This window comes from Corapipo altera, unplaced genomic scaffold (genome assembly GCF_003945725.1).
Source record: "Corapipo altera isolate COAL_440 unplaced genomic scaffold, ASM394572v1 113, whole genome shotgun sequence".
NCBI classification, from domain to species: Eukaryota; Metazoa; Chordata; class Aves; order Passeriformes; family Pipridae; genus Corapipo; species Corapipo altera.
This window is the reverse complement of record NW_020884895.1, coordinates 3,756,474-3,770,025: the sequence shown is the minus strand read 5'-3', so window position 1 is coordinate 3,770,025 and position 13,552 is coordinate 3,756,474. Positions and strand designations below refer to the sequence as shown.

The window sequence follows — 13,552 nt, the reverse complement described above, 5'->3', positions numbered from 1 at the left end:
CTAGTATCCCTATGCATTCAACTGGGACATGATTTCCTCCTTAATTTCTACAGTGTGTGTAAAGAACTGAAAATCAGGCTGTGTTCCTGACTCTCTGACCTGAGTCATCAAGATGGAAGAGTTTTTAGCTGAAGTGATGGTTCTGACTGATGGAATGGGAACCAGAACTAATGTTCTGCAGCCCAGCTTCCTCAAACTCGTGTGTATGTGGTTTTTGTCTCCCAGGGCTCTACTTGTAGATTTGGGAACAGAAACTCCTGGAGGAAAAGATTTGATGCAGAGAAGGGTGATCCAGGACTTCTGTCACGCTCAGCTATGTATAGGGCATAAATGGTGTTTGGATGGTAAGTCAGCATGATACTTGGCTAAGGTTAATAAGCCATGCTTAAGAAAGACAGGCAAGTTTATGCAGTTGAACTGAACTGGGAAGTCTAGATGGGATGATATTCTGCTGTGTGGATTCAAGAGGTCACATATATCTGATCTGTGCTAACTTATATCTGGAAAGGAGAAAACTAGTCTAATAGAACACTTAAAAAAAACCCCCACCAGTTCCTGTACCCTGTAAATTAAACTGTATTTTGACTTTTATGATTCCAACATGTTTTATTATCATTGGTCAAACTGAAAGGAAAAAAAGCACAATCCTTTGGCACGAAAACACCCTGTATCCTAATCTGCAAATTGAACTTACAAATTCTTATTTGTTTGTGTTCCTGCCTTAGTGCTCACTTGCTAGTGACTCATGTAACATCCAAATTTTGACTGCAAACTCTGACTGCAAGTTGGGACATCACCATTTGGAGTTTGATGCTGAATTTGGGTTATAAGCTAGAGTATTGTCAGAGAAGATGGATAGACTGGGGAGTAGATGAGGTACAGTGGTATTAGTCTTCTGTTTACGTGTGTCCTTCATACACTTTGTAACTCACTGCATTTTTTTAAAGTACTAGGCAAAAGAAAAGTTTCTACGTGAGGCCCCATAGAAAGGCAGCTTGAACTAGTCTTACAATTAGTTGTGTCAGTCTGAAATTTGACTTCCTCTTTTAGTTTGGCAGTTAGCATGGAAAAAGTCTGCTTCAGATAGTTGTTCAGCTTGATCTTCAGGTATGGCCTGCAGATTGGAACAGAAATTACCTTAGGTTTGAGGGGAAAATAGGCAGGAAATAACATCTCTAGATCTAGCTGAAAATAAATATTTGAATGGGCTTTCTTAAAATAGGCAGCAGAAAGAATTACTGATTAGGTGAGGCTATGATGTTGTAGCTCTTCAATTAGAACATGTTATGAAACAGGGATTCAGTATTAGTGCGTAACTAGGGAATTTGCATTTTCTTGTCTTCCAGTGCTGAGCTTTGCACTGGATTCTTAACTGCTTGATATTTCACAATTGCTTAATCTAGGATGGGGAAAACAGTTTTCTTCAATGTTCGGTTCAAAGCTTGCCATGTGTAATGGGATGTCCTTCTTGCAAGGTTGTCTGAAATATACTTTTTTGCAAAGAGATGGATACAGTAATGTGGGATAGAAAGCAGTGGCAAGCGAGCCCTTTGTCATGCCTTTTTGCCCACTTTTGCAGGCAAGATGTGTTGATAATATTCTGAGATTAAATGAAATATAGTCAGTAGAAAATTCATTAAAACACTTGTACACAAGCTTCCAGATAAGATTCCAAATATGAACAGAAATGATCTACTATAAAAGGGGGAGGGACATGACTTTGCAGAGGTTATACCTGACAGGGGAACATCAACAAATGCAGTTAATGCGCTCTGCCCCTTTACTGCCTTTTTCTGCCTTAGTACATGGGAGTAGAAAGGAATGTGTGCCAGTCTGACCCATCTTTAGACACTGGCACTGTAAAAGTGAATTTACATAAATGCAGACTGCTGCTCAGTGTAGCATAAGAACTCATTGCTGCCAAAACAGATGCAGTGGGTTGTGAAATAGGTGCCATTACAGTCTGTTTAGCTGTGTCTTAAGAGCTGTGACTTGTCTATGTGGAAGTGCTTAACTTAATCCCTTTTCTCAAAAAATGAGGCTTGTGGGGTCAATCATGTCACTGCCAGACCGAAACTTCTGAATATTATCCTTACTGTCAGTACAAAGATCTGCTTCACATAAAGCAGAGAATTTCATGTTGATGCTTGTGTGTTTTATGCAAAATCACTTGAACGAAATGACTCATATTTTGGAGACTTCCATTCAGGAAAACATCATCCTTCCTTCTAGCTTGTATGGGGAAGAGTCTGCAGTGGATATGGCAGGTTAAAACAACTGAGAATTGCAGCCTAAATGTAGACTGGTGTTTGAAAGATGTGGTCCTGCTCCTCTCCTACCATCTCCACAGTGGCTATTTGGGGAAACTGATCTTCATGAAGGCAAGTCTGTCCATTCTGGCAGATGTCTCCATTTAGATTGGCTTGTAGCAGCTGGGACGCTTGCACCTCATTTTAAGGGAAATTGAAGAAACCACTCTCTTCCTTTCTACCCAATAGTTACAATAAGTGCAAAACCTCTGTAGAAACTAAATCTCTACTGGCAGTTAGCTGCCTTTTGGCAGTGCTAAGCATTTACAACCTGTTTCTGCTTCCAGTTCTGAAGGAGTTGAACTGCTTTAGTCATCTAAAGCTTTGCCATCCTTTTGATTTCTCTGCCAACCAAGACTTCAGAGATTGCTCAGCACTTGCAAGTTTTACACATCAGTGAGAATCAGCAAGTGGGCACAGCATTCAATGGCTCATTTTTCTGGGTGCTCTTGTAGTTATTTGTGATACAAAACTCTCCTGGATGTTGAATGCCCGTTTTTTTTAATCAGGGATTGCTCTTGACTGAGCAACTTTGGAATCATTTAAACAGTTCATGTTTTGGAAAGTGTTGGATGTTCACTTTCATAGAAAATTATGTGTCTGTTCAGTCTGAGAAGTCCTCAATGCATGCACAAAGAGCATCTAAGAATGCTGATTTCCCATCCTAGGAAACCATAGCCTGAGTAGAAGTTCCAGGTAAACTAAAGAGATTGCAAGCAAAGGCTGCAAAGGAGTTTGCAGAAGATGGGTTATATGTTCTTGAAACAAAGTCTGAAAAGCTACTGTCAGTCATCCCTGCATTACGTTTCTTATTGATGCAACATCCATGACCTGACTGTAAATTTTTCATAGATCTTTGTATCACATTCTTTTTTCCAAATCCCATTGCCATTGTGACCATGTTTTCCTACAGAACTTGGCTTCCGTTTCTCAACAGTTTGTACAGAACAGAACGAGGTGTAATAGAGGAAGTTTTGACATTACTTTATATTTTCTTTGCAAGTTGTTCATGATTTCTTTTCATCTTGGTGCTTGCAAACCATGTAAGAAGACAGACTTAGCTAAGTACCTTACTGCATCTTTTTTTCCTAAAAGTGACCTCCTGTCACTATGACAGGAAGTCCTAGAAGTGTCAGGGTGTAACTTGCTCAGTGTTTCCATTCTGTTTTCTCTTGTGACACAGCTCTTATAAAAGAAGAACTTGAAGATTAGTTTCAAAGCAACTTCTTGAGATGTGTAAGAAGTTTTTCAAATATTGGGAAGTGAAGAAGGGGGACATAGGCCAGGGTAGTAACACGACATGTCAGCAAAGGAAAAACGATCAACTGGGTTACATAATTTTGTAGCTAAAGCTGTAAGCAGCAAACTCCACTCAGGCCTTGCTCCCATTAACTTAGACACATACTTTCTTAACAGTTGGAATGGAAAATCTCGATAAGCTTGTGTTTTTATGGCTTATTTGATGTGCGAACTAGATTTCCTTTGGTCTTCAGGTGTAAGCAATACATAAATCAGTAATGTTGAAGATGGAGGAGTTCAATTTCACAGGAATTATAACTGTTTAAATTGCTCCAAACACGGAAAAAAAGTTTTAAATTCTACTTAACAAACAAAACTCTAAAACATACAAAAAAACACATGTTCTTTGAAACCTGTAGCCTCTTTCTGAACAAATTTTGAAAGCTTCAAGAAAATCTAACTTACTCTTTTCGGAATTGTCTCATCCTTACACTAGGCTTAACAAATCTGCCTAAATTTACATCCAGACAATGCTGATCTTGGCCCATGCAGATTTAACTGCAGCATATCTGTTTCTGTCACCTCTGTGGCTGCGCACATTCCTTTAGCTAGAATTGGTGTCCCTGTGACATCTGATGTCAGGATGGAGCACACAGGATGAAGCCCACCTGAAGCAGGATGGAGCACCTCTATGATGTGCCTTCTAACGCTCCACTGTCAAACAAGCTTATATGGAGTAGCTCATGTGACAGGACTGTCCTGACTTTAGAGCAAAAGCCTGTCCTAGGGCTTCAAGTTTTCTGTAGTGACAGGGCTTTAGATCTGAAAAGACTGAAAGCTTTAGAAACAATGTGTGTTACATCTGGTTCTCTTGAATCCTGTTGTGCACTTAGGTTAGGCACAGCTTGACCTCAGTTAGCCACTTTCTGATACTTCTTCAGGGTTTCAGCCAGTTGTCTTTTTAGGAGAAGAGGTTGGAGAAGCTGAATTTGGCTTGTTGAACAACTCTATAAACTCCAGAGGTGTCGAAGGCTGGTGTGGTGAGGACTGGGGGAAGAGCGAGTGTGAGGCTGTCCCCACTTGGCAGCAGTGATTTGAGCTTTTGATTGAACTCAACCATTGCATAGAACTGCACCCTTCAACTGGCTTTTTGGCACAGCCAAAAGACATGGACATAATGATCAGCAGCTCTTTGGATGACTTGTGTTTGAAACTAGGTAATGTTTCAGCTGTACAATCTTTCTTGTAGGTCTTCTGAACTTTATCCAAGAGTTGTCCATGTTAAAGGAACAGTTGCTACAAATTGTAAAAAATGTTTCTATTTAAAATAGTGTTTCCTGGTATATCCTGTTGTCTGGCAAAGCCACTTGTGATCTAAACTTATCTTCTGTCCTAGGTAGAAAGAGTGAAAAATAACTATACACTATGATTTCTGTCCTAAAACACACGTTGTGCAGGGATGTGGTGTATTGAAGACCAGCCTGCATCTGGTACCACATGACAAAGTTTGTAGCCAGTAGAAAAATGAGATGTTCTCTCTGGGCAGTCTTAGTTGGTTTCTCTTGGGTTTAGGTTTTTTTCAGGTTAGTAATAGTTGGGAAAAATCACCATGTTCAAGTGTGAATGTTGTCTCTTCATGGTTCTTCCTGCAGGGGTCTGTGTCTCTGGTGTTTCATGTCTGGGGTGTCTTTGTGTTTCTTTAGGATCTCTCTTGTCTGCCACTCCTCAGCAGACTTCCCAAAATTGTTCTATCCTGAAATAAACTTCATACTGACTTTTTTTTCAAATATTGACTTCTGTGGATATTTAAAGTAGCTGCCTAAGGATCTTCTTTTCCATAGTGGTCACTCTACAAACTATTGAGTTTGAAAGACAACCCATGCTAGCTCCACTTTCATACCAGAATATATTCTGAATGCAAAATGCAGAATAGAACAGCTGCTACATTCAATGAGTCATGCTTGTGGTAATACGGGAAAGTTAAAGCTCCTTTAGGAAAGGCAGGATTGCTACAGGATGACAGAAGCTTCCAGTACTTGCAACAGGAGGAAGACCACATGGAGTTATGAATCTGAAATCTGCTGGAAAGGAAGGCAGTTGGAGGAAGTGTGTTTGGTTGATTCTCCCAGTCTCTCTCCAGTCTCAGAGTGAATCTAACAGCTTTCAAGCCACAAGTAAGAAAATGCACATCAAGAGGCAAAACACCTTAATTATGGTCAGAAAAATGACTGTTAAGCATGGTTTTATCTCTGCTCCATGGTGTTTCCTCTTGCTAGGGAGGAAACTTGTTGTGTTGGATTGTTTTCTCAGAATTATGAGATTCACATGGCAGCAGATAGCTCCTGTGGTGACTCAATCTGCTTTCCTTAACTTTCTGTTAAGGGAAGGAGAACATGACTAAGCCCAAAGGATGGATGTTTTAAATGGGGTGTAAAAAGTTCTGACAGTCCAAGAGTCTCTATTTGTGCATTAGTACTTTCAGTGCAAGTCTCCAGAATTTTTTTGGAGAGAGATGGGCAAGTGTGTATAGGCCTCCATAAATTTCATCAGTGCTGTCCATCTATAGTCACATTTTTAAGTTTTACCTGAGAGGTGTATTTCTGAGGAGGATTCTGAACAGCTTGTGTCTACTAATGGTTGATTTAATTCCCCTGAACTAGATCAAGGAAATGACAGACCAGACTGTTCCAGCCCTTACTCAGTTAATTTAATGGCTTGGTTTTTCTGCAAGGAAAAGCTTAAGCTCTTGTTCCAGCATCCCTGACTTCAAGAGGGGGGTGCTAGGTAGCAGAAAATTGAGTCTATGCATCTCTCTTGTCCCCTGCTATCTGCTCCATATTTAAAGCTGTGTCCATGATGACTTCTGTGTTTTGTGGTGGATTTTTTGGTTGGTTTGTGGGTTTGGTTTGGGTGTTGTTGGTGTTTTTTTTTTTTTCTGAGGACTTTTATTTTTTCCTAGTGGGAAAAACTGTCATGTAGATTAGTTGCACTGCTAGGTTTCAGTGACCTTGTCCTTTGTTTTTATGGTGTTGATTGTTGTCTCCTTTTACCCTATGACATGGGCAATTGCAGACTGTTGCCAAAACTTCTTATCCAGGTGTAATCTAAAGAAGTTGTATTTGGTGATGAGGAGTCCCGTGTTTACCAGGGTAAACTTTGCTTCAGGTGGTTAAATAGATAACTTTCAGTCCTCTGCTTTTAAGCTTATCATGATGGCAGTGGGCAGCCTGACTACTTGGTATCTTCAGACCAACTCCTCCAAAAGACACTACCAAATGTTTGGATTTCTGTAACACTCCAGCTTGTCTGCATCTCTGAAACAAGAGTAAGCTTTACAATAGTGTTCTATTGTAAAGTTGCTGAGTTTATAACTCTGAGGTGCATTGTTTAACTTCATGTTTCCAAAATAAAAAGGGTTTAAACTGATACTATAAAAAGCGCTGACTGACTTTTATTCACCAAACTGCCCATACAGCTTTTCTGTTATGCATTACAATCTGCAATCCTCGGATACACCAATGTGCGGTTTCCATTTTGAGGAGCCAGTTTCCTTCATGGCGCACCACAAAACTGCTCCAAGTTTTCTTATTTCTATACTTTGCTGTGTTCTCATTGTTATCTAGTTGCAAGACTTCAGATGAGTAAAACATTCTCAAAACATTTGTGTTGCACAGAATTTCTGATGATAGCTTGTGTTCTCTTGCTTCAGGAGTTATTTCTATACAACAAGTGCTTAGCTTGTGGGGTGTCATTCCTTACGGTGCTACTCCTACATTTCTTGCTTGACAAAGCTCTTAATTGTCGGGTTTTTTGTGGCATGAACAAGTAGTTGCAACTTCAGGCTGTTCTTGTCTATTACATAGAAGAGACAACTCTGGCTACAAGAACTGGATTTTAAACTGCAGGATGAGAAGGCTGGACTCGGGTGGCTTTTTGTGCTTTGGATTCTTCACTAAACCCTAGTTGGTAGCAGAGACAGTAGCCCTGAAGTGTGAGCTGTCTGGTCCCGAGAGCTGTACTTGTGACAGGGGTGCAGCCTGTCTCTCTGTCAGCCCGCCCCTTAACCGTAGCTCGGGTGACCAACTGCCTGCACGGCAGGTTAAGGGCGGTCCCGAGCTGGGTCTGGGCAGTTCGGTACCGGCCGATCCGGGCACGGTTGAACTCGTGGCTCTTCTCGAGCCCCGCAGCTGTTGAGTCCAGCGGCCGCTCCCCTCCAGCGGGTCGGGGCAGAGCAGCGGGGCCGTCCTGGGGCTCCGCGGGGGAAGGTGCTGGATGAGGCTGGGGGAGATGGAGCTCTGCGGGCAAGGAGACGGCATGGCAGGGGGGGGCGGGAGACGCCGGTGAGGGGCACCGAGGGCTGCCAGGGCTCCGGCCGGAGCGCTCACCCGGCACTCCCTCCCCCGGGAGCCGTCTCGGGGCTCTGCCTGGTCTGTGTCTTTAGCAGACCGACCGCCCAAAGACAATTTGTAACCCGGGACATTTGTAGGCTGCGTCTCTCTCCGAGCTTATAGTTTAAATAAAATGCCATCTGTCGGTTAACAGCGGTGGGCATTTCTAAGAAAGAGGTTTCTGTGTCAGGTTCCTCCTTCCCTGACCTCCACAAGCTTGCTCTGGGCCACTGATCACCTCTGACTTGCTGCCAGACAGGTTACTTTTTTCTTTTGGGGGCTGGGAGGGGCTTGTGGGTGTGTGTGGTTGTTGATGGGGCGTCTGAGTAGTCAGCCATTTCCATGACCAAATCTAATCACAAGTGTGTTAATAACAGCTCAATAAGACCTTTCTTCTCTCCCCCACTTAGAATTGGCCCGAATCTTCATGAAGGAGGGAAACACATGAGAAGATCTGATTAGAACGGCAGTGTTTGTTTCAAGATGCCCCAAAGGGAAAATATTCATCTGCAAGTCTCATCTTTCAAAACTGCCTGTGTTCCTTCAATCAAAGAAAAATGTTTTTTGAGAAAGATGACTTATGAAGTCTGTGAACAAATCTGGCTTCACAAGGATACTGAGTGAAAGACATCATGCCTTACAAAGGACACTTATCTTGAAGGGGTGACACTGTGCTCTTAAACAAAAACAAAGGCACTTGAAAAACACTGATCCTGAACAAGAATAAGGATTATAAAAACTGCATCAGAATGTTTGTTAGTCCCAGAAGAGTCAGAAAATGCCATTTTTTGCAAATATTTGCCACTTGCTTCATACTGTGTCTCATGATTTTTTGGGGACCATTTGATAATCACATTGTGAGCCATATGAAGTCCTATTCATACAGATACCTCATAAATAGCTACCATTTTGTGAATGACAGCCTGTCTATCAGCAGGGATAACCTGGACAGAGTATCAAGCTACCAGTATTTGATCAACCACAGAGAGAAATGTCAGCAGCAGGATGTCCTTCTCCTATTGTTTGTGAAGACTTCTCCTGAAAACCGTCATCGGAGGGATGCAATTAGACAAACTTGGGGTAATGAGAAGTATGTTCGTTCTCAACTTAATGCCAACATTAAAACTCTTTTTGCTTTAGGACGACCAACAGACCATCTGCAGAAAACATGGCAGCAAAGGGAACTAGAGCTTGAAGACCAGAAATACCATGATTTGATTCAGCAAGACTTCTTGGATACTTTTCACAATCTTACTCTAAAATTGCTTTTGCAGTTTAGCTGGGTGAATGCCTACTGTCCTCATGCCAGGTTCATTATGTCTGCAGATGATGATATATTTATCCATATGCCAAATCTTGTTGCTTATCTCCAAAGTCTAACACAAATGGGTGTTCAAGATCTCTGGATTGGTCGTGTCCATCGTGGATCCCCTCCCGTAAGAGACAAGAGTAGCAAATACTATGTTCCATATGAAATGTACCAGTGGCCCTCTTACCCTGACTACACAGCAGGAGCTGCATATGTAATATCAAATGATGTAGCAGCTAAAGTCTATGAGGCTTCACTGACTCTCAATACAAGTCTTTATATAGATGATGTTTTCATGGGTCTCTGTGCCAATAAAATGGGAATTGTACCACAATATCATGTATTTTTTTCTGGGGAAGGAAAAGCTCCATATCATCCCTGCATTTATAACAAGATGATGACATCTCACGGACACGTAGATGATCTTCGCCAGCTCTGGAAGCAGGCTACAGATCCCAAAGTTAAAAAGATTTCTTCAGGGATTTGGGGTAGAATATACTGCAGGCTAGTCAATATTGTGCTTCTCTGTAAACTGTACTATGAGGACACATATCCTTGTTCAGCTGCATTTTCTTAATACTTGAATATCTGCACAGAAGATCCACTGAGCCAAAACAGAGCAACAACTTTTTAGGTGTTTATTCAAAATATATGTAAACATGAAAAGAGGTAAAATTTACATGTGAATATTTGGGGTGGGCAGGGGGAGAGGAAGAAGACGGTCCCAGATTTTGTTCAGAAACTTATTGGAATAGCTCTCCTGTTGCAATTTTTTACATTGTAGCCTGTTTTTTTACACTCTTCAAGGGATGCAAGTCTGGATTATAAATTAACTATAATAGACTTCTAGACTTTGAAATGCTTGTTGAAAACGTTTGTTACTTTGAACTTGTCAGTTAGTCTTGAGGGTTTTTTTTAAAGCTGTGTGAACTAAGGCATGTGGCAAAACAAAAATCTGTTATATCAAAATGGAATAGACCTTTCAAAACATGAGGAAAGTGGAACTTCTGACTTGATGAATGAGAGTATGGCAGTAGTTTAAGGCAGCTTAAACTCATTACAAATATTCACCATTTTTCAGTGCTTCATCGAAAGTCAGTCTGGACCTGCACAGTTGACAGTGAGTGCTAGAAGTGAAGACCTGCTACAGTTGTTTTCTTGAAGTTCCCTAAATCTTTGAAACAGGGAAAGTGTTTGAATGCCCTCTGACTTGGTGGTTTTAAGTAAAAAAAAGGAGCTCCCTTTAGAACTTGAAGTGATGAAAATCAAATACTACTCATGTAACAGGTTTGGCTAATATTTCTCTGCCTTCTGAAAACTGAATCAGTGTACTTAAACAGTCCAATCTTTAATAAGCAAATAAGCTAAATGAGTTTTCTTTTAAGAATGCTTCTGTTTTCCAATATTCACGATTCTAAAGGTTAAAAGCAAGCAAAAGTCACCAAGAATGTTACTTAGAGCTAATGTGAAGCTTTTAAAGACTTAAAAAAAGCAAAACTTTAAGCAGGTACTAGCAAAGAGGGAGGATATTTTCTGCACAAACTTTGACTTCACATTGAAGGGATAGGGAGATGGTGATTCACAGAAACCCAGTACACAAATCAAAATAACTAAAATATTTTTCATCAAAATTGTCTTTAAAATTTCAGGGTTGTTTGTGTCCACAAAACCCTGTACCTTGAATATATTTCGATGTTAATATCACCTGCAGAGGAACAAAACACCTGTGCATTGTAAATCAAACCAGAACAAAGAGATGTGCGACCTCCAACCCTTACGAGTTGTACTGTGGTGCCACAGAGATACTGCAGAGAACCAGAGCTGTAGGGTGTCTGCAGTTCTTTCTTGTACAGCTCACTAATGGTGCTTCCACAGACTCTCAGGACAGATATCTTAGTTGCTAATTGCAAAACCTGTGGTAGCTGTACAGGACTTGCTAGTTTTAAGCTGTGAGTAGTAAACTTGGTTTAACTAAAACTGCTACTGCTCTTGGAGCTGTGCTGCGGGTTTTATGGTTTGAATGGACAGTGGTGTCTCTTAGTGTAGACAGAATCCAGGAGTGAGCTTGCTGACTGTTCTCTAAGCTGTTCAGATGGATGAGAGGTAGCTACATAAAATATGTAACTTTCTATAATGGATTTTCCAGAAGGAAGATAATAAGAATCCTAACTGGTTCCAAATGTTTGGCATGTAAAGAGACGACAAATAAATCATTTATCAGTGTCAAAATGACTGAAGAATATAACAGCTATACTTCAGAAAAAAACAAATCCAGTTCCTGTTCTTGCCTAAACATTGATTATAGTACTGAGTATATGTATTTTTTAAAAGAAAAAAAACACAAGACAACCCTAGATCTATATGACCTGTTGCTTACAGAGAAGATAAATGCACATATAGAGAAAGTATTACTCTGTACTGAAGGAAAGCTGTTTCATCAGATTTCTGACTTGTTTTGAGCCATTTAAATTAACAAAGCTGCACAGCAAAACTGCACTGCTAGAAAAAGCCACCCTGTTCACTGAAGGGAAAGAGGGTCTTCATATGCAGTATGCAACCAAAATGTACTAGTAAGACTACAGTTTTTGCAACATAACTCTGTGTTGGGATTTGTTTTCACTCATGCAAGCAAAAGTAAAATAAGCTTTAAGTAGCCTAAACTAGCTAACATCTAAAACGCTGCTTAAATGTAGTTTGCCATTATCTGAAAGTCACTTTTGACCATTGAAATATTTTGTTATACAGTTTGTTTGAGTTTTGTTTGGATTGTTTCCTAATCTTAAAAGGGTCTTGATGTTTCTAGTATGCATTTTCTTTTGCTGCAGTGAAAAGAAGTTGCTTGTTGAATAAAAAGAAAAGCATGAAGGCACTCCTTTCAAAAAATGGAGACACTATAAAACTTCTTATTTTCTGGTTCTAAACACAATATTTGTACACTTTCATCTGGAACCTTTTTTAACAATAGTCTCGGTGCTCCAATGCAGGGCTGTCAGGTTTTACTTCAACAAATAAAACTGTGTCAGCCTGAATGGTCACTCCTCATTAAGAGTTTGACATTGTTGCACAGCATATTTAATGCTAAATTTTTTTTACCTATTTGTTTGGTTTGCATCAGTTTCCCTTTGATATTACTAATTTTTATACAAAGTGTTCAGTATTTATTCTTAAACTTTGCTCTGTACCACAGAAGGACAATTGTTTTGTAAAATTTGTTTTGAATAAACAGACTTATTTCTTTTAAAAAAAACCAAACAGTACACCAGAGGTAAATATCTCTTGTTGCTTTCTTTGTAACCGACAGCATCAGCTCTGATGCTTTTAAGTGTTATCCCGAGTTCCCTCTCTAGAGGGCTTCAAACTGTCCCCTCCCCCCACCTTCCTTTCTGTTCTACCTTGCACCAAACCTGTCCTCAACAAAAGGCAAAATCGGTGTTTGCCAGGAAAGAGACAGCTCACAAATTTGTTTACCAAGCTTCTAGGTCTAAAGTTGTGTAGAACTGCTAGATATTAGAAGCTTAACCTGTTGTTATTTGTATGTTCTCTTTAGGCAGTTGTTCCTCTGGAAATGTGTATTTATCTCCACAAGATTTCAGGTCCTACTTTGCACCTTTTGAAAACTAGTTGATGTTTTGGGGACCAGACATGGTATTTTCCTAGGGTATAATTAAATTCAGATAATGATGATTTGTATGTCTCTCCAATTTGTCTAACATAATGTATCAACCTAAGGTTTTTACAAATGGAGTCTTTTGCATCAGGTAACTTCAGTGTATACCTGTGTGAGACAGAGGCATAATGTAAGTATGAATTATCTAAATCATAGTGAAGAAGAGAACAAAGCAAATGAAGTCAGTGGGGATTGTGTCATTTGGCTTCTTGCAGGGTGGGTTTTGGTGTGGGTTTTTTGGTGTGTTTTTTTTTTTTTAATTGCTCCCTTTGGCCTAGAAACTGTGCAGTTCAGCTAAATTAAGCTGTTTACTTGGTACTTTTTGTTGAACTAAGTGACTTAAATATTTGGTGCTTTAGAATATATCATTAATAATCTTTTTCTCAAGACTACAGAAACTCTAGCATGCATTTAAAAAACCCAGAAGCTTCTCAGAGGTGTATAGTTAAATATGAGCATTCTGAACACTGAGATGGTCTTTAATACTGCTTTTTTTGAACATACATGCAAGGCTTATTCTAATGACTTATTTTCTCACGTCTTGTAATTAATGTTTTTAAGGAAAAAAAATGGAAAAAAACCCCAACCCAAACAAAAGATAAATCTTTCTTGCTTTTCCATCTGATAGACTGGATATAAA

The 13,552-nt window shown here is 40.0% G+C and overlaps 2 protein-coding genes across 16 annotated transcripts in view; one reads left to right on the top strand and one right to left on the bottom strand.

Annotated features, from left to right (window-relative positions):
• The window catches only part of MCF2L2 (MCF.2 cell line derived transforming sequence-like 2), a 160,958-nt gene that overhangs the window by 67,879 nt on the left and 79,527 nt on the right, over positions 1-13,552 (bottom strand). The gene's annotated exons all lie outside the window — the stretch shown is intronic.
• B3GNT5 (UDP-GlcNAc:betaGal beta-1,3-N-acetylglucosaminyltransferase 5) lies at positions 7,691-12,274 on the top strand. The gene is made up of 2 exons (XM_027647537.1): positions 7,691-7,813; positions 8,347-12,274. The coding sequence occupies exon 2, from the start codon at positions 8,686-8,688 to the stop codon at positions 9,820-9,822; it is 1,137 nt and encodes a 378-aa protein (XP_027503338.1). The 5' UTR covers positions 7,691-7,813; positions 8,347-8,685; the 3' UTR covers positions 9,823-12,274.